General features: G+C 33.0%; 1 protein-coding gene across 1 annotated transcript; it reads left to right on the forward strand.

Moving 5' to 3' along the window:
• The first annotated feature begins 6475 nt into the window (after positions 1 to 6475).
• On the forward strand, positions 6476 to 9376 carry LOC134853666 (M protein, serotype 2.2-like). The gene is made up of 5 exons (XM_063869675.1): positions 6476 to 6499; positions 7617 to 7664; positions 7958 to 8287; positions 8367 to 8713; positions 9015 to 9376. The coding sequence occupies exons 1-5, from the start codon at positions 6476 to 6478 to the stop codon at positions 9148 to 9150; spliced, it is 885 nt and encodes a 294-aa protein (XP_063725745.1). The 3' UTR covers positions 9151 to 9376.
• The last annotated feature ends 11843 nt before the right edge of the window (positions 9377 to 21219 follow it).

The raw sequence follows: 21219 nt of genomic DNA on the forward strand, positions 1-21219 counted from the left end.
ACCACAAACAATTTGATTTTTGAAAAAAGGACACAACCAACAAAACATAATAAAGACCACAACAAACCCAACATAAAACGTTGTCACATAACAGGACCCCTCACAAAAACCGCATGAAATCATACTCCCACTCCTGGCCTAACCCACCAGGAAGGACGTCCTGAGCATGCTCTATAGCCGGCCTAACCCACCGCGCTACATCCACGCTTTGTGACCACACCTTTATTTTTAATAAGAGCTACTCAAGTGTGAGTAACTCTTCAAAATAACCGAACTAAAACAAAAAGCTTTTGTGAAAACAACTAACTAAAATCATTATTAAAAAATATTAAACTAATAAAAGTTTTATAAAATGTAAAATCACATGATGCAATATATAGATCAGAATACAAACACCAAGGACGAACATCAAAAGACAAGACGACCCCACTACACTCGAGAGAGAATGACCAACTACAATCGATATGCCGCTCACAACCACAACTCAAAGGATTTAGAGTACGACTTGACCTCGCAGAAAAGGACTTCATTGAACTAGACCAATGACCACCTCGATGACCCAAGTGTACGTACAGATCCGAGTAACCAGGCATCCCCTCCACGCACAATCTCCACGCCATTCCCAAGCTAGATCAGACACAAAAGAAGTTCTCCACGAAGAACAGAAAAACCTGACATAGCCAACCATTCTGAAATCAGAATTGATTTTGTTGAAGAGACTCAGTCGTTGTCACAAGAAGAACACAACGTCTTATGTCTCTAACTCCAGCTTCCTGGAACTTCCTAAACAAAAAGGAAACAAAAGAAATATGATGTTCGCCAAATACCAACGTCCATCATCCATCCTTGAATTACAGAAGAACTATTCTAAAAAACTCTGTAAAACCCGGATGGGTGGAACCTGATCTAAACTATATTTTATGATTGGATAAATTAAATGTTTTACCAATGTAAAGTATTTAATATTAACCAATCATGATCCATCTAACTAACAACCCACTTATTTGTAAGTGCTGAAGTTACTTGTAACTTCAGCACCAGAGAGATTTGAATTTAACTTAGAAATTAGTTGGACTCTCCCGAGCACTTCAGCAGCCGCAATAAACCAGTATACCCTAGATCTATTGAGCCTAGCAGAGACTAGTTAAACAACCTGAGACTAGATAGTATAAGAGTAAGATTAGGATCGGTATTAGACTAAGAAGTTGCACGAATCTATCCGGCCGAAAATAAGATAGCGTGACGAGCAGACGGTGTACCCTATCCGAAATTACTCTATGAGTTATACACTCCAGTCCTAACTCATCATGTTAGCAATTGATTCAATTGTTTTCTAGCTTTTGATAGACAATTTTTTGTCGTTAATAAAAAGTACGTATTTTTTTCACTTTGGAACCTAACAATGCAGGCCTTCGCGTTGGCAGTCTAGTATATGATTCGCATGTAGAATGCAAGTAACGCTAACTTGCTCCTTAAAACTTAAAAATACGGAGTTTTCATGCTATTTGCACAGTTTATCACATTTGCAAGCAAATGATTTGATTAAATCCAAATTGAAAACTTGTTCTTAGCTCGGCCTATTTCGTATTTTGCTTTCATTTATGTTTAGATTTTTTTGCTCAACCATGAGTTCGACTATTTTTCGCTTTGTGTTTTGCTATGTTTGACCTCAATTTGTATTCAAAGTTGTAGAAAAATTTTTAGGACTATTCGACTATGTTTCGACCATACATTGTGCTCGACTTTGGGTTCAGTTATGATTCGAAAATAGTTCGACTATGTTTCGAAACAGTGTTTGACCAAAACTGCCGTTTATCTATGAGCCGGAATTCGGTCGAAGTATACGTCGAATACCTTAACCAGGTTAGGGCCGTTACTAATCGAAATGAATTGAATTTAAAAACAATACCTCGTTCATATACGGGAGTTTGGGTGTAAGTTAGGGGATGCAGAGGTTGTGTTCTGGCTCCGTTGGACGAGAGTGATCGCAGTCCGGCTCTCTTGTAGTCACGTGGTCTTGTGTCTCTAGTTTGTCGATGACTTGGCTGTTGGGTGCCTAGAAAAGCATCTCAAAAGTTTATTTCTAATCATTCAAGTCATTTGATAGCTGCAATTTTTTCAATTCTTGAATTTAGATTAAATTAGGACTATTTATCCACGGGGGAAAGGACCAACACAAGAGCTGCACAGCTCATCACGGCGAACCGCTGTTATGTCCCTATTTTTGAGAACTATATCCATTTTTTTTTGGTTATGTTTAAATTCAACTTTTTCAAATCCATAGCGAATCATGAATTCAATCAAAAATTTATTACATCAACTGGCGTAATAAGTAAAAAAAAAACTGCTGAAAGTTTCCAAGCACTTTCTTGCTAAGGGCGCTCATTGAGGCTTAACTTAGTAAATTTTAGCTATACATTTTTAGCTATACGAGTTTTAGCTATAATATATATTTTTTTGCTATATCATTTAATTTATGAGCACTCGTATATAAACCGTAAAGCTTATTCTTTTAAGTCTTAATTTGAAGCTGAGGCTCACCTTTTACCAATTCGTGATTTTTTTTCATTCCTTCAAAATTCACTATACAGGACTATAATAAATTCGTTTCCACGAAGGGAGCAGACCAGATTATTAATTACACGATTCAACAATAAAAAATTCCTTCTTGAAAGAACATCAAAAAGCAGGCCAGTTAACAACCAATCGAGTGGTGTCTTGTACCCGTTGAAAATAAGTTGGTCCCAGTTGATCAGTTGCTGAAGGGGACCTACAAAAGCGTTGACGTCTTTTTTGTCTCCCCCACCTCACATAAGCTTAAATTTAATGGAATACCGAGGGCTTTTACAAGATTAAGGATGAAGACAAGTTTAGTGAAAAAAGTGAATTGAAGAACCACTCAATCAAGAAATCCAATTTTTGCAGGTGGCGGGGAAAATAAAAGGAGCCCAGTTAACACACATCCCCCATGTGAAATTCACCCACCATCTCCCTGTGCGAAATCCTGCTGCATGGGGTCCTCCGTGTCCATCCATAACCCCCTGTGGTCGTCATTTGTGGTCCTGTAAGTACTCTGCAGTCCCTGCAACATCACAGGCGGGTCCCCCCTCCTGTCTTGGTCTTCATCCTCCAGATCCTCCCACTCTCCGTCTTCGTCTCCTTGACCGCCTATTAAATCAATTTTAGGATTCTCCTAATTATGTCATTAATAATTCATATTAGAAACATATAACAGAAATAAAAGTTTCTGAGTACATGAATGGATAAAACTTTTCAAAAATCCAAACTCTATTCAAACTGAGGAGAAAAAAAGTAGACTTGAGTAAGTCTTTTTGTTTTTGTTTTTACGTAGTGTATCGACCGTCTTGACCAAAATCGATATGTTTCGACCGTTCCCACACTGACAAATTTGAGATTGAAAACGATTTAAATCCACTTTTGTGCAGATGAAATTGTGAGAAATTGTTTTACGATAGCCCATTTTGATACGTGAATCGATTTAGAAACGATTAAATGGTTTTTACGGTAGAAAAAAATCAAGTTTTTTTGCCAAAAAAATGTAGACATAAATCGATTTAAATTGTATTAATGGAACCTGATCTAAACTACATTTTATGATTGGATAAATTAGATATTTTACCAATGTAAAGTATTTAATATTAACCAATCATGATCCATCTGACTAACAATCCACTTATTTGCAAGTGCTGAAATTACTTGTAATTTCAGCACCAGAGAGATTTGAATTTAACTTAGAAATTAGTTGGACTCTCCCGAGAACTTCAGCAGCCGCAATAAACCAGTATACCCTAGATCTATTGAGCCTAGCAGAGACTAGTTAAACAACCTGAGACTAGATAGTATAAGAGTAAGATTAGGATCGGTATTAGACTAAGAAGTTGCACGAATCTATCCGGCCGAAAATAAGATAGCGTGACGAGCAGACGGTGTACCCTATCCGAAATTACTCTATGAGTTAACCACATTGGTCATAACTCATTAAATCAAATTGTCCGTTACTAAAAATTGGATGAAAATGATAAGTTGACAAAAATTGATTTAAATCGATTTAGAAGCGATTGAAATTGATCTTTTGAACTTCATTTTGTATCAAACTAAATAGATTTTGAATTAATTTAAATCAATTGTTTTAGGTCTTTGCTACATTATCTGTATAAAATCGCTTGCAATCCGCCATTTCTTTTCAGTACGTGGTGCTCGACCATACTAGACTCAAGCAACATGAATTATCCATTATTACACATAATCTATGCTTTTCGTTAACATCTTTTGGAACACTGGTTTGTATATGAACTCGAAAATGTTAAAACATTATACTCATATTTGGAAGAAACTTTTCATTTTATTTTCGAATTACCGCCGTATAATTTGTATTTTTCCACCGTACTCGACCCCCACACCTGTCTCGTCTATTCTTTTTAGGTGGACAAGTTTCATGAGCCCGACTTTGAAAGTCGAACAAAAGGTGAGCACCTAGACCCGAGAAGCAAGCAATTCGAACATTGGCTATATGCGTGTTTCATATACCGAATTGTATTACCTAATCTTCTTTACTGCCTTCAATAAAGGAAATGAAATTTTTAATTACCAGGTTAAAGAAAAACATGTTTTTAGTAAGCTGTAAAGCACCTATGATAAATCTTGGCTTAGGATGATTTGACTAACGTTTGGAAGAATTTAACTGAAATTTTTTTTTCTGCAATTTCTTAGCTCTATGTTTGTTTTCATAAGTTAAAGTTTCGTCTAGGATAAATTTGACGGCTCAAGATTCCACTGACGTACCGGGTTAATCTACATTTAAAAAAATGCTTTTTACAGAATTCCATTGTGGAGTCTTCAAAAAAACCCAATAATACAATTTCCAATTATGAAAATTTAAGACAAACTATTTTTCACAAGACTGGTAATTTTCGCTCCAGTCATTTCCGCTCCAGACTCTTCCGCCCCGAAAACCCAGTTGTTTCCTCCCAGAAACTATTACTCCTATTTCGCTTTGATAATGTCATCAAACATAGGGCATGTCTTACTTACTTTTGTCCCTATTAATCGCTTGATATACATAAACAAAATGAACTGAATTTGGGCTGAAGTAACTGTGTTTTTTTTGCGGAAATTACTGCGAGCAATTTTCCCATGCAAACAAAATTTTAATCTGAAGAAACTTATGGCGGCAATTATCCCTCTGCAAAAATTTCAAAATTGAGGAAAATCTTTCAAATCTCATTTCAACCAAACTTATTCCAAAACTTCAATTTGCTTGCAAAAATTTCCAAATGTTTGCATATAACGTAGTCCAGGCGTAGAATTTTTACACAGAATAATCAAGAATCACAAGGAAGGTTCAGAAGGTATTGTAAGAAGTGTTGTTAGAACTTTTTTTTCTATTGTAGATGATAACATGCAACTAACTTCGTCAAACAAGACCACAATTTTTCACCAATGAAATTGTCGAAAAAAAACCCTCATAGCCGAAGGCCTTAGAGACCTCCTAGTTACCTTTTTTCTCAAATACAGAGGGAAATTATTTGCAATTATTTGCAATTTTGATGATGTTTTACTAGTTGGTTTTCTCACTTGAGAAAACATTTGATTGTCGTGCTTAAGGACAAAACACAGTTTATTAAAGTTAAGCTAAAAAACATGGACAAAATGTTTGTCATACAGTTTCATAGAAATTAAAAAACGCTTAAATGCTGTTTTCGTACATTTTGTTTCATACATAGACTTGTTTGCAATAATTATGATAAGCTTTTTGTCAGCTCGGAGAAAGTCAAATTTCAGGAGGGGTAAATCACTTTTCCGTATATCAAATTTTCCTCTAACTTTTTTTCAAACAGCGTGAAGGGTGTTTTTTTCCAAGTCAAATCAGTTCCTTGAAGTTATGTTGTTTAAAAATATGAAACATTGCGGATTTCAAAATAGTTGATCAATTTTTTCTTTTTGTTACAATTTCTTTTGATGTGCATAAGGAAGTCCTGAGTACCCGAAATTTGTATTTTTTTTGGGGTTTTTTCCGACCAATTTTGAGGAGCAAACAATTTTTTGTTGTAGATAATTGAATTTGATTTAAGCAATGAAAAATGATCCAAAAATTTAATTTTGAAAAATAGCAAAACGTTGATTTTTTTCATTATTTTGTTTTTACAATTTAAGAAGGTTATGACCGGCCTTGAAGCAAATTATGCAGGGGATTTACAATGCCTCAACGACTCAAGATTTTTGAAGAACCAAAAAATTTGTCACCTGTGTTTGCTTACGTACACAATCGAAAAATGACGACAAAACAATTAATTTTACTTTTTTGTTATTTGAAGAATTTCAATCGAGATAAAATAATATTCCAGTCAGAGACTTTTCATGCAACAGTTTGTGTTTATAAAACTGCATGGCAATTGTACCATTAATTTTGTCTGTATACAAAAACTGTATGACTATTTTTTTTGGTCATCCGGAAATGGATAAAAAGAAGAATGGAAATGTTAGAAGAAACAAAAGTTGACCTTTTGGAGTAACGTAACTGCGCGACAAGCATTTGTCTGCGTGTCAAAACCTAATCGAGTTTTTGTTCTCGGGGTGGGTTTTTTTTCTTCAGACAAATTTCGACTTTTTAACAAGCCATTTTTAACAAAAAAAATTATATCATTCGAAAGCTATTGTTGTCCTGAATATTTGTGCTCGGTGTGGGTTTTTTTTCTTCAGACAAATTTCGACTTTTTAACAAGCCATTTTTGACAAAAAAAATTATATCATTCGAAAACTATTGTTGTCCTGAGCTTAAATTTGAAAAGATATTTCACCTCTGACTATTTTTCGTAAAGTTATGGGGGTTTAAAGATTGCCATTTTGACCAATTTGGGACAATTAACGCGCGATATATTTCGCGCTATTAACGCGTAAGCGGATATTTAATCCGTCCTAGAAATTGTTCCAAATTGGTTGAAAGAAGCGTAACTGCCATAATTGATTTGTTACAAGGAGTGAAATCTATCCTTTTGTACTTTATATGGCGTGTGGGGGGATGTTTTTCATAATAAATTTCAAAATTTAGAAAAAAAACTTCATTTCATTTTATTACGTTTAATCTTTTTTTGTTATTACTGCTCCATAAACCTCAAAAGGCAGTCGGAACATTCAGGGCTTAACCCTGATACGAGCAGTCTTGTATATAATTTAAATCTTTTTTTTGTCAAGTATTCGAACTTTTGTTATTCGGTTTGAAACTATTTTTGTTTGAAAATACGTAATTGTCATCATTATGATTTTTTTATTTTTTAAAACTTCAAGAAGGCAACACTGGTTTTAAAAACGAAGCTAGTCTTCTAAAAAAATCTCAATAAAAACTTTGAAGTTTTTTTTTATCACTTAAAAGTGAATTTATAGAAAAATATATTTATATACAAAAAAAAATTCGTGAAAAAATGTAAAATGCCAAAAAATAAGTATAAAAAAAGAAAAAGTGAGCGTGAGAATTTAATCAAATTGATTTTTAGTATACTACTTTTTTCATTAAAATATTTTGAAGGTTACTATATTTTTCTGAATATTTAAAGGTTCTATATTTAATATTTTAAAGGTTACTTTTTTTGTTTCTCCAGGTCGATAAATTCAGCCAGGAAAACGAAAAGTTGGCTCAGACAAACAAGGTAAACAAGGATTTCAGTTGTGGTCACAATTCATCAACGCCTGCACACCAAATTAACCCAAAGTTTTCAAGGCCAACACGGATTTTAAGATTGAATGGGTTAAAAAACTTAAATTAGGCTTAACTTAAACTGAACTTTTTAGAATGAGCTCATTTTAAAGTACTAGCTTTTTGAGAGCTAAAGTAGTTTTTCAACGCTATTGAATCGCTAAAAGTGTGTCTATAATTGCAAATCAATAACAACGGGTAAAAAAAAATTTCTGTCCGATCAAAACTTTTTGCAAAAATTTTCAGGCTCTGGAAGACAACGTGAACAAATTTGAAGGTCAAGTGAACAAAATGACAGAAGAAAACAACAAATTTGCAGAAAACAACGCCAAACTCACAGCTGAAGTCGGAAAAACGTCAGCTGAAAATGCGAAACTGGAACAAACCAAAAAAAAATTGGAGGAGCAAGTCGGAAAATTAGAAGGCGAAGTTAACAAAATGGGTGCAGAAAACAAAAAATTCGAAGAAAAAAACAACAAATTGGGTGCGCAAGTTGAAACAATGACTGCAGAAAACGAAAAAATGGCTGCGAACAACAAAGAACTAGAAGCTAAAATCGCGAAATTTTCATCCGAAGTAGATCGATTGGCTGGCGAAAATGACAAAATGGCAGAAAACAACAAACAAATAACTGCTTAAATCGGGCAATTGAAAGGAGAAACGTGAAAAATTTCAAGAAAATGGAAAATTTGCCCAAAATAACGCAGATTTGGAGGCGAAAATCAAGCAACCCCAAGCGGAAGTTGAAAAGTTCGCAAAAGAAAATGAGAAATTTGCCGAGCAAAATAAGGTTTTGGGAGAAACTTCTGCTAAACTGCAGGCTAATAATGATGCTCCGGAATCAAAAATTGCAGAGTTGAACCAACAGTTGGAAAAATTCAAGAAAATTTACCAGAAATTATCTGGGGAGAATGAAAAATTGGCGACAATCAGAAACGGTTTCCAGAAGTTAAAAGATATGTTTTTCGACCAGTTGAACGAAAAAATGCAGGCTATGGATAGGTAAGTTTAAACTTTTAAATAATTTCAAAATATTCTTATTAACTTCGTTGGTGTGCCGTATTTTCTATCTTTTTATCATGAAATATGCAAAACCTTTAAACATCATGAACCAACGTTTAATCAAGGCAAACAAAATCTTATTTTCATATATCAGTGCTATTGGAAAATTCAAAAAACTAATAGTTTCCCCTATTTTGATTTCCATCGCACCGAATTATACGATACAGCAATTCAATATTACATGAAAAAAGTTTTTTTTAAAAAAAAAAATTTGTTTGTATTTATTAATAATGAATTTTAGATCCCTGCTGGAAAAACTGGCAGCCGATATTGAAATGATGGACAAGAAGGAGGGGCTGAGCCCGGAAGAGTTCGACCGGTTCTTGGCCCGGGTCCCCAAACACTTGAAGGCCAAGTTCAACGCCATTGCTGCGTAGACTTCAAGAAATTCGACACCAATAATGACAACTTGATCGAGTACAACGAGCTGTCTAAAATGCTTGACAAGGTCATGGAGATTTGACCATTACAGAAAACCAAAAACAGCGAAAATGGAGAAAAATAACGTAGAAAATTCAAAGAGAATGGACAAAAAATATCAAAAACGGAACGAAAACCAAAGTTTGATACAGAAAAAGTGTAGAAAAAAGATGGAAGCCTTTAAATTTTGTTGTACCGTACCGTACTTATTGTTAAGTTTTAAAAATGTTGCTCATAATGCAGAGATTTACTTTAAAGTTAGAAATAATATATTTCGATATTCATATTTTCTATGATTTTGTTTTCAAAGGACCGATTGGTTCCCATTTTTGACACGATAAACTTAGTTTTTTTATTTTACCCGAGTTTAAATGTATATGGACACTCGAAAAAACCAAAAAAACCGGCTGCGTTTTTTAGCAAGTAACAAGTAAGCAAACTATATTCATGAAAAACTGAAAAGTTATGAGAGCATAGTAAAAGCTGACGGGTAAATGAGCAGATTGGACTGAATTCGATATGATGAGTTGTACAATCCTTTGTTGGTCCTTTCATTCGTGGAACATTTTTTTGTTTTTCTGCTCTCAGACAATTCTGCTAATTGTTCTGCCTCCATTTAAACGGCCACAAAAGAAACAACAAGCAGATATTAACACGAGCCAAGGTGTTAGATATGTTTTTCGTTTTTTTTGGACTAAATATCGATATGTTTCTATTTTCGCGACCAAATTTGGTATGTTTTGACTTTCTCGACCCAACAAAAAAAATTTCAATCTTGTTCGAACCAGTTCAAGTTTGTTTCAATTTTCTTGACCGAAATTTCTTATGTTTGGACTTTCTAGAAAGTCGACCAACATTTTTATAAATTATGTTTGTTCGACCCAGCATAGATATGTTTAGACCTTCTCGACCAAAAATGAATATGTTTTGATTGAGCTCTCAACCTATGATTTGACTTTCTTGACTATCAAATAACTTGATTAAATTGCACTTGCTTGAGATAAAGTGCACTTGCTCAACTTCCAAAGTCGAAACTCGACCCTGATCAATTTAGGTCACACAAACATGGATATCAATAGCGTACTTGCGAAAAATACTACTAGAAGTCCTCTGAACATCTGTCCACTTTAGCTGATCAATGTAAAGGTCAAAACTTAAAATCTGCCCAAAATTTATTCTATATTTTGAATATTAAAATAAGTAGTAAGACGGAAAAATTGAAAAATTCTTCCACAAATCGCCATATTTGAATTTTTTTCTACTTTTGTCGAATTCTTGTTTAACCCATTTGCGAAAAAACATGGACGATTTCAAGTCTCTTGAGCTCACTATCCTACCGTAACCTGTTTATTCGGCTACCAAACATACATTACTTTCTCTTTGGAGTAGAAACAAGAAAGGTTAATTCTATTATGTCGGCTATAATCACTGTTCCAGGAAATCATTCTAAATACCTTGAAATAGGTCAGTTTTGCGCTTTTGAAAAATTTTAAACCCTCCTGATTTTCTCTATTTTTCTAAATAGAAAAAATGATGTTTAACATCAACGACCAACTAGTTTTTGTTATTCACATATCAAACTCACGGTAAATTACAACCATATTTTAAAGTTTACATGATAGTTAATGTTCGATACATCGAAACGGGAACTTTGGGAGAATCAGTATTTTTCAACTGCCTGATATTGGTCAATTTTCTTTATTTATCTGACCACACAGTTTCCTGTCCTGCAAATAGTGAAAATGAAAAAGTCATTACAAACTCTAGTTAAGAACTAGTACAAAACTTGCAAATTTCATTGCCCCATATGCAGCCGGATTAATCATGTAACTAAAATGACAGAGTATGATGTCCGTAATATCTGCAATCAAATGATATTAGCCAGAAATAAACGAAATTGATATAACGAAATAAACGAAATAAACGAAATGTTTGCAGTAATTGCGTCAGTGAAAGCAAAAATATCTGTCCTATCTATTTTCCCACTAATCAGTCTGATAATTTTTGAGCATAAAATTCCATTAACAGTAAACGACAAATTCCTTTAATAAAAAATTGCTACATGATTCTCAAGTCAAAAACTGTTTTGATTTTAATTTTTTTTGAGTCCAATAAGTCTACAGGATGTTTTTGTCATAAAATCAGAATCAGAAAAAATTCATGAATAAACCCCTTGAACGAAGCAAATCGTGGTTATCAAGTACCACACCAATATTTTAAAGAAAAAACAGATTTTTTTCCTGATTAGACCAGAATGTTTTTTTTTACTATTAAGTTCCTAGAACACATCACACTGAATCAAGTGGGTGATGTTGTAGCATCGTTGACAAACTTTTACTTTTATCTTGATAAGAGCAACTTGAAGTTGTCTAATGGAAAAGTCAATGGTTTTGAAAACGTTACCATCATCGTGAACAAGAAAAGATCACACTATTGATAAAATGTTAATGCATATATTTACGAGAATGATACAATCTCATTTAATCTAACTTCCCAAATTTGCTTATTTTGTAAAAAGCTTCAATTTATTAATAAAATGATAGAAAAATTATTTGATGTTTTTTCATCTCTCCTTTTTTCAAATTTTTCAGATCAATTTTTCCGGAAAACTTCTCAGCATCTCATTACTATATTACAATTTCTCATCTGTTATGCTGAAAAAAATACAAGATTCAAAAACAACACAATCATGAAAACAATCAGCCACCGCACTTAATTTGTGTTGACTGCCACGAGTAGAGCCAGCTCCAATTTTCTCAGTATGGCAAATTCTCTGCCTTATAAGGCAAACCACAACTTTCAACGTTTCCCATTCTTTTTAAACCTTGTATTAATTTAGTCATGAGCCAGCAAAGAACAAAGGAAACACTCCATTCAAGGAAAAAGGACTGTTAATTTGATTCACTTTACCAATTTTTACCCAATCATTACCCTCTGTAATTGATGTGTTCTACCAGCCACCAAAAACTGACCCAAAGGCCATATGTTAGTATCGCAAAAGCTTTTGTATTGTGATAAAAAAATGTCCATTATATCTTGTGGACACACAAAGTAAAAGAACAACCTCAATGCACGATTTCAACATGGTGGCTTTAGTTGTTGTCATGAGAGGATAACACATAAACAACGCAGACCAAAATGTTTTCACCGTGCTGGGATTGTGCGAAAGAAAAGAAAAAATTCATTTAGATTGATGCTAAAGGATCACTAATTACCCCCACTGTTGATTCCTAGACCTTTATACCTACAAAGGGGATCGCAGAAAAACCTTTTTGAAATATGGTTTAATAAATGCCTTATTTAACTTTTTTTAAACCTAAATTCGTTTAAAATTACTTCTTTTAAACTTTTTATTCGTTTTTTTTCCGACTAAATTTCGATATGTTTCTAGTTTTGGGACAAAAATGGGTATGTTTTGACTTCCTCAATCCAACAAAAAATTTTCGACTTAATTCGATCCAGTTAAATGGTTTTCAAACTTCTTAACCGAAATTTGTTATGTTTGGACTTTCTAGAAAGTTGCGTCCAACACTTTCGTAAACTTTGTTTGTTCGATGCGGCATAGAATTGTTTCGACTTTCTCGACCAAAAGGGAGTATGATTCGATCATGGTCGACATACATGTCGACTTCCTCGACTATCAAATAACTTTATTAAATTTAACTTGCTTCATTTTACGTCACAAAAACATGCATATCATTAGTAAAATTGGAAAAGATTTTACTAAAAATTATCTGAACATCTGCCATTTTAACTAATCACTGTAAAGGTAATTCTGTGGTTGCAGGTAATTCGTGGTTGATGGTTCAGTAAAACGGATTCGATGTTTTGTTTACATGGTAACATCAATAATAACGACAAATCAAAAAATTGGAAATTGAAATGGATTTTTCGAACAAAAAATATAATTGTGTTTGTTCTTTGCTTAATCGGAAGTAATGAGTACAGATTTCGAAGTAATTCACTTGCGTGTATAATTTTTTGAGAGAAAAGAAAATACAATCGAATCGATACATTAAAAAAAGAAAATTTCTGGAAAACAAATATTCTTTGATCACTAAACCAACTTCTCATTCTAGTAATCTCTTTCTGTCATTTACAATAAAGTTTTATTCCCGGGTAGCGTCAGCGAGTTCATCATCTTAGGAAGAAGACAACAATTTACACCTTGATATGAACAATTACCATCATAATCAAATTCACAAGTTTATCTCAAAATCTAGGTACGAAGATTTTTTTCACACCATGAAGCATAAACAATCAGCAGTAACCGAAAGTGATTGCGACGGAATTCTATTCTGTGCGTGAAGTTTAAACGGGAAACCCAAATTTTTAAGCAGGTCGTTCTGCCTAAAACTTTTTCTATATTACGAATGTTCTAATAAGTGGGAAAACGGAACAGTTGAAATATTCCACAACTCGCCATATCCGAAATTTTATCGATTACCTGTTTAACCCATTTGCAAAAAGACATAGACAACTTCGAGTCGCTTGATCTCGCTATCCTACGTAACCTGTTTTTTCGGCTACCAAATTTACAACACTTTCTCTTTGGAAAGAAACAAGTAAAATTAATTCTATTGAATTGGCTATAATCACTGTTCCAGGAAAAAAATAATTTCTTTGAATTAGGGCCGTTTCTTGCTTTTTTCTCATTCCAAGAAAAAAAAAATGTTCAATTGACTCACTTTACCGATTGTCACCCAACCATCACCCTTTGTAATTGATGTGTTCCACCAACCACCAAAAAATTGATGTTCTACCAAAACTGAGCCATATGCCATATGTCCCACGCTTTCTCAGACTTTTTCCATTAGTCAGTTAGTATCACAAAACAAATTTTTGTCAAAAAGTTTGTTCAATATGTTTTGTGAACACACAAATTAAAAACACTAAACTAATGCACGAGGATGAATTTTTTGAACATGGTGTCTTCATTTCTTGTCATGAGAGGATAAAATATCAACAATGCGAACCAAATTGTCCAAACTGCAGACAACCAGTGCAAATCTTTGTTTTTTTTTCAAATTTGTTCAGTTTGAGACCGACAGTGGCTCAAGTGATGTAGATTAAAGTAATCCTGAGTAATCGAAATTTTAAGCATCATCTTTCTATACGAATCAAGCAGAGTTTTTTTCTCATATTTTCACCGTGGTGGGCTTGTGCAAAAAAAAGTCATTTAGATTGATGCTAGCTACATACTATTTACCCCCACCTTTTTTCCCCAGACTTTTTTACCTATAAAAGGGATCCCAGAAGAAAATTTTTAAAAAAAAAATTTAATAAATGCCCAATTTTACGTTTTTTGTAGTTCTTCACAAACTTCAATCCTTTCAAAAAAATTTTTTTTTTACTTCTTATCCGGATATGATTTGGGAGTTCAAATAAAGTACTCGTTTTATTTTGATGTTTAGCACAACGGAGAATGATCCAGTAATGAACTGGAATTCGGGAAACCCTGATCCTGCCCAAACAATAACAAAATGAAATGCCTTTTCGAAAGAGAAGACAACTTAAATCAAAAATCACTGCGTCAAGCCACTCTCAACCGGCGATAAGCTCAACAAAGATTCCAGACATTTCTCGCTCTTGAAGCAGCGGCGATAAACTAAACAAATATCCCAGGCATTTTTCGCTCTTGAAGCAGCGGCGATAAACTCAACAAAGATCCCGGGATTTTTTCGCTCTTGAAGCAGCGGCTGGAACAGAGAAAGAGATGGTGATACAGGCAAAAAACTATTTATGGAAAATCAAAGGAAGGTCACAAAAACTTATGTTGTGAAAGCATGAGAGGCTCAATTACGGATCCCGTTTGAAGGGATAAACGCGTTTTCAAACCAAACCCAGGAGACTGTAAATCCAGATCAGCTCACAGAGCTGCAACAGAAACTATAGCAATTCCTAAAACAAATAACATGAAGTTGGAAAAGGAAAGCGAAGAAAGATGACCTTAAAACAAACGGTTTTGTAACTTATTTTTCAGAAAGTTAATCTTCTTGTTTCTCATACTTGATGACTTTTTTTATATGTTTTCATCTAGAGCCTAATATTATCTTGTCTGCACCATTGTAAATGTAAGAATCGAACATATTATTTTCTATAAAAAGGGACTCAATAGGACTCGATTTAATAGGACTCGAAGTCTCAATTACCAAATATGTCACCTAAATTAAAGCCTCTATTCAATAAATCAGAAACTGACTGATTTTCTTTAGTTGAAACTATAAATTCTTTTTTGAAAAAAACCTACTTTTTAATTACTGATGCAACTTTTCTCATTTATTATACTCTATGTTTTGAAGGAGTGGTGACTATTAAAATGTTCCTTTCAAAAAAAAAACATTTGAAAAAAATAACTAAAATTTATAAGTTTTGCCAGCTACCCGGGATTTCTCTTTTGATACAGAGATACAGCAGGGATACAGCAGGAACTTCACTGGTAATATTTTGCACCAAATAATTAATAAGGAATAACTGAAGGTTGCTGTTTCATTCAAAAGTTCATAATGTTTATACGGTAATTGATATTTAAAAATAAAATAAAATCTTGTGAGAATAAAGGAGCAAGTGAAGCTTAAGTTCTTTGATAGGAAGAACAGCCGCCGGTTTATGCCTATGGGCAGAAAGACTGGCCTGAAATTACAATTTTTCTTTCTTTTATTCTCTGAAAACAAAAAAGTTTTTTCTTAAATTTGATTAAGTCTGAATTCAGGATAAAACAAACGAGCACAAATACTGACTATCGTCTCAGCAACCAGGGAAAAAGAATGGTCTTCACCAGAGCCAAGGAAACTCAGAAAACCCTCCAGTAGACGGGTAATCAAACTCCCTGAGAATTGACTCGAGTAATCAACCTCAACTTTAGTAAGATGATTAAATATAAAAGTAAAGAAGGATTGTAAACCCCTTCCACAACAAGAATTTTTTAAAATTAATTGATTCATTAACTAAACTTGGAAGCAATTCAAATTTAGCGATTGGGCTTTTTTTTACTTTCTTCAATTTACTTCGATCATAATTTGTGTTGTTCCATGAATGTTCAGCAAAAACTAGCAATTTTTATGTTCAAGGTTCAGAGCTGAGGTGATTTATTTTTTCAGCGATGATTTGGCGATAAAACCATGAGGTTTAATCGATGTTTTAGTTTACAAATTACAAAAAACTTCTTTAGAAATCAAACATTAGACCACATTATTACCATTGAAACTATCCCTTTAAAAAATTACCAGTTTTTATACTTTTTTAAAACCAGGTGAGTTTCTCTTTACCAAGTAATTTTATTATGAACAGACCGATAGAAAGAACTACTAGATCAGGCCAGGGCACTCAGATTGTATGAACTCAAAAAAATAAGAAGTTGAAATTAGCGAAAGCGGCGTTTTCCTTTAAAAGTGATAATGATTGATTACAATTTGCAGTCCGCAGTTTGACGTTGAACCAGATAATTGAGACCAGTTTCCTGAGCATTGGTTGTGAAGTTGGGATTCAATATCATTACCGCGGTAGCTGGACGGTCAACGGCACTAACCTTGGGCTGAGTAAGTATTCAAAGAAAAATTAAATTTACCAGTCCGGAAAAGTAAACGCGTTTTTTTGGAATATAAAGGCCAAATTTTTGATGGCTTAAGAAAAAAAAACAGCTAAAAATTAAAACAAAAAACTCCATTGTTTTCATAATATTTCATGCTCAATTTTGGAGAAGATTGGCAAACATCACTGATATAAACTGCTGGAAGGTTTATGTGAGTTTTTGCGCAGCTTAAAAGGTCAAGTAGAATACAGTGCTGATTTAAAGTAACAAAATAATTAAAATTCGAATTTTCGAAGGCTTTTTTCTCAATTAGGGTTAAGATTAGACAAAAAATAAATTGAAAAAAAATTGCATAGAATTTTATCAGAATCATTATGGTGCAATTTTTTCTCCGAAATTCTCAACCAATTATTTACCCCGAAAATAGGTCATTTTGGCTTTTTTCAATTAATCAAAAATTACGCTGAAACTGCTTGGTTAATTTATGAACAATATATATCACAAGGAGCCTCTTCCACAAAGTTCCAGAAATGTTACATCTCCAAAAATTTGAAGAAATTGTTTAATTTTGTATTTAAGCTAAGATTTTGGGTTGTATATAGTAAAAATCACGTTATTTCACAATCACGCAAAATTTTTTTCTCCTCTATAGTTTTTTGGAGATTTAAACCTTCTAGAATTTTGTTGGGCTGTGTAAGAGGCTTCTTGATATATATTTATTATCAATTAACAAAAGAGTTACAGCGTATTTTTTGATTATCTGTAAAAAGCCAAAATGACCTGTTTTTGTGGTAAAATTTTAGCTGAGAATTTTGGAGAAAAATTGTACATTTTAATTCTGGTGAAATTCTGAGCAATTTTTATTTTTCACTATTTGTTTAATCTTAACCCAATTCTAGAAAAACGCGTTCGAGTTTCCAAAATTTATTAGTTTTGTCCGGTTAATTTAAATCAGCACTGTATAAGGTGTATCAAAAAATTATGCGATTTCTCAGACAAGATTTTGATTAAAGTCGATTCCAAAATACTAGAATACAAATTTTTAAAAGCTCGTAGTTCTTGATAAAATACTCATTATTGGTTTTTGGATTAAAATTAATTGAGTTTCAGTAATAATTATAGAGGGAAAAGGAAAAAAAATGAAGAAACATTAGCTCATTTCTTTTTCTTTTTGATAATCAAAGGTTGCTACTTTCATGTCACCTAACTGTATAATAATAATTTTTTGACCGTGAGATTAATCCTTCAAAAAAAATGCAAACCAATCGGGGTAATAAAAAATGATGCAAAATTAAATGCTTATTGGACTAAGCGATAGTTCGATAGCAAATGGAGAAAAAAAAGTTTTGGCCCTCACTGGTGTTATTATGGGATATTTTCAACCAAAAATTTGACAAAAATCAGCATATAAAAAAACAGCTGTAGCCAATGCTTAAGAGTGTTTTTATTACGACTAGTCGTCATGTATTTTAAACTCAAACAGAAAATGCAATTCAAAACTGGTTCAACGAAACCGAAAACTAAAATCCGTGCATTTTACTTATAGCTGTGGAAATTAAGTCTGTATTAAAATCAGTATCACAGAAACTACAACATTTTTCTCAAAATGGTATTGTCCAAAGTTCCGCCCTGCGATTATGGAACAAAAAATCAAAAGAGCAAGAAGAAGATTTCGCCTTACAAAAAAATGAAACAACCACTATGACCAACCGTATCAGATAAAAATTTTACTTTTTTCATTTGTCACTAGTCGTCATGTATTTTAAACTCAAAAAGAAAATGCACCTCAAAACTGGTTCAACGAATCCTAAAACGAAAAAAAAACGCTTTTCAATCAATTTCCTGCTATACATCCCTCTTTGCCATTAAAAAAACGTATGATAATGTCAAGTTGAAAATTTCCCATGTGTAGGTAAATGAATATTTAGAAAATTTCTAACTGAGGAATAACACGAAAAAAAGTTTCCATACCATAGAATTGCATGAGAAGCAATTTTTGGGCCACGGAGAATTATGACATATGTTTGAAGAATAAGATAAATTTATGTCTAGAAAAAAAAGAACAGGTAAGATAACCCTAATACAAAACAGCACAAAACAAAAATGGTATGAACTTCAAACATGAATCGTTTCTTCAGATTAACACGATTCTTTGATTTTTTTTTATTTTCACACAGATTTGTATCAAAAAACGTTCTAAATGACTAGAAAGCTTTTTTGCCAAACAATTAAGTTTTGAAATTTTTGTTAGTTTCTGAAGTGAATAGGATATCTGTGATCTATAATTCCGGACTACACAAACTGACAAAATGAAAATTGCTGGCACTTTTCGTTTAAAATTTTTTTTTTGATCATAGAAGTGATTTTGCGAATTAAAAGGGGCAAACAAAACTTTTTAAACTCAAATTTGGTGTAATTTTCATGAAAAAAGAAAGCTCATCTGGCCTTTTGATTAAAAACAATATCATAGAGTTGATGACAAAGTGCTCTCAATTGACAAAAAAAATCGTAAATTTTTTATAGGTGAAAGTTATTACAACAATTTTTAATCTAGAATTGACTAGAATTGACAGAAGATTATGGCACCGACTGTTGACACGCTAAACTAAATAACAACATAACTGGGAATGATATCTGAACAGATCGCAAGAAAAAAGAGGGACAAAATTTGATACAATTCACGATTAAAAAGAACAGCTAAAAATCTGCAACCAACAAAATTTATTGGCAAAAACTAGAACACAATGTTTTATTTAATTATATTCCACTTAGTTTTTTTATAGTCTCAATTTTTTAGTTTCAATCAATATAAAAAAAATAATTTTAATCAGGACTCATTTTTTAATAATCCTGATTGGAAACTCACAACAGAAAAAAAAACAAATTGTAAATCTGCATCAGAAAATATTCCTTTTAATATTACTCCTAAGATTAAAAAAAAGGCTACAAAGTCTAATGACAACTGGTCATACTGAAAAATGGGCCTCTAAAACTGAAAGACTTTTTTTCATCCCACTAAAAAATTGGAAAAAATTTACAACCGTCAAATCGACAAAAATGTTGTTTTAAACGTCTCATGAATATATCGTTTTTAAATCTATGAATATTGTATGACAAGAATTTTCGCATAGACTTCAAAGCATGGTTTTCATGGAATATTATCATAAGCTTTGTTCAAACCAATACAAAACAAGTTTCGAATGCAAACGTTTATTTTTGTCTTCATAGAGCACAACATTTCTGTTGTGCATAAAGATTTATGGGTTGTCTTAGAACCGTAAGCACAAATAGCTCTTTTTGTATATCACTTTTGTATATGTCAACAAGGTGGAATACTTCCGCTTTTCTTTCAGAGTTTCTCATTTTTAAAAAAAATCTCAATTGAACTCTAAATAGTATTATCACTTCAACTGCTACGTTTAAATACGAAAACTTATCTTTATGTGACAGGAATTTCTCTAGTGCGGGTTTCCATACAATTTTCGAAAATTTTTGTCGACCTTTTTTCTAGGTAGACCAAAATGATTTTCCGAGCGCTCCCAGAACACTTCATAAACCATATTGTGACGTAAGGCACTTTTTAAAAAAAATTGAAATTTTGAACAATTAATCGCGTTTCTTTTGTCGCGCAACCCTCTTCAAAATTAGTGTTTATTGGCTCACAGGTCGCGTTTAGAAAAATTTTGGGGTTGGTGGCCAAAAATGGATGCATAAAGTAATACCAAAGGGGGACCCTTTGGTTAATGAGGGGGTCGAAACCCTGAGGAGGGGGGGGCGTCCCTGAGGGGGGATGTGACATCTTAAATGCAATATTAGATGTTTTCGAGGAATACACAACTTTCACAGTAACAATAAAAAAACAAGACTACTTAGAACATTGGAGTTGTACAAATTTGAAATATAGTGTTAGAGATACAATTCATTCATGAAATGTTTTTTGTCATAGTTGATAAGGTTAGACAAATCCCGAGTTGACCCAGAAAAAAAATCATTTAACACGAACTGAAGAAAAAGTTTTCCGTAACTTTTTTATTGCACAGAGTTAGTGAGGGGGTCGAATCCCCGAGGGGGTGGGGGCGTCCCTGAGGGAGGATGTGACATATTAAACGCAATATTAGATATTTTTGAGGAATGCACAATTTTCTCAGTAACATTAAAAAACAAGGCTACTTAGAACATTGGAGTTGTACAATTTTGAAACATAGTTTTAGAGATACAATTGATTCACGAATTTTTTTTTGTCATAGTTGATAAGGTTAGACGAATCTCGAGTTGACCCAGAAAAAAATCATTTAATACGAACTGAAGAAAAAGTTTTCCGTAACTTTTTCCTTGCACCTTATTGAATAGAGAAAACTGAAAAAGATGCCTATCAATAACTTGTTTGTCATATGAAGAAACTGTGTAACTGCCGCTTTTCATATAACCAAATTGAGTGTCTTGTTTCACTTTCTTTGGTTTATTTTACTTAAGTTCGTTCACTCCCATTAAGGAA

This window comes from Symsagittifera roscoffensis, chromosome 8 (assembly GCF_963678635.1).
Source record: "Symsagittifera roscoffensis chromosome 8, txSymRosc1.1, whole genome shotgun sequence".
Classification (NCBI taxonomy): Eukaryota; Metazoa; Xenacoelomorpha; order Acoela; family Convolutidae; genus Symsagittifera; species Symsagittifera roscoffensis.

Excerpts from the sequence above, each read along its gene's own strand:
- LOC134853666 (XM_063869675.1), top strand. The coding sequence starts at position 6,476 with ATGGATAAAAAGAAGAATGGAAAT. Across the intron at positions 8,288-8,366 it reads TCGCGAAATTTTCATCCGAA|GAGAAACGTGAAAAATTTCA; the intron begins GTAGATCGATTG and ends GGCAATTGAAAG. Across the intron at positions 8,714-9,014 it reads AAAATGCAGGCTATGGATAG|ATCCCTGCTGGAAAAACTGG; the intron begins GTAAGTTTAAAC and ends AATGAATTTTAG.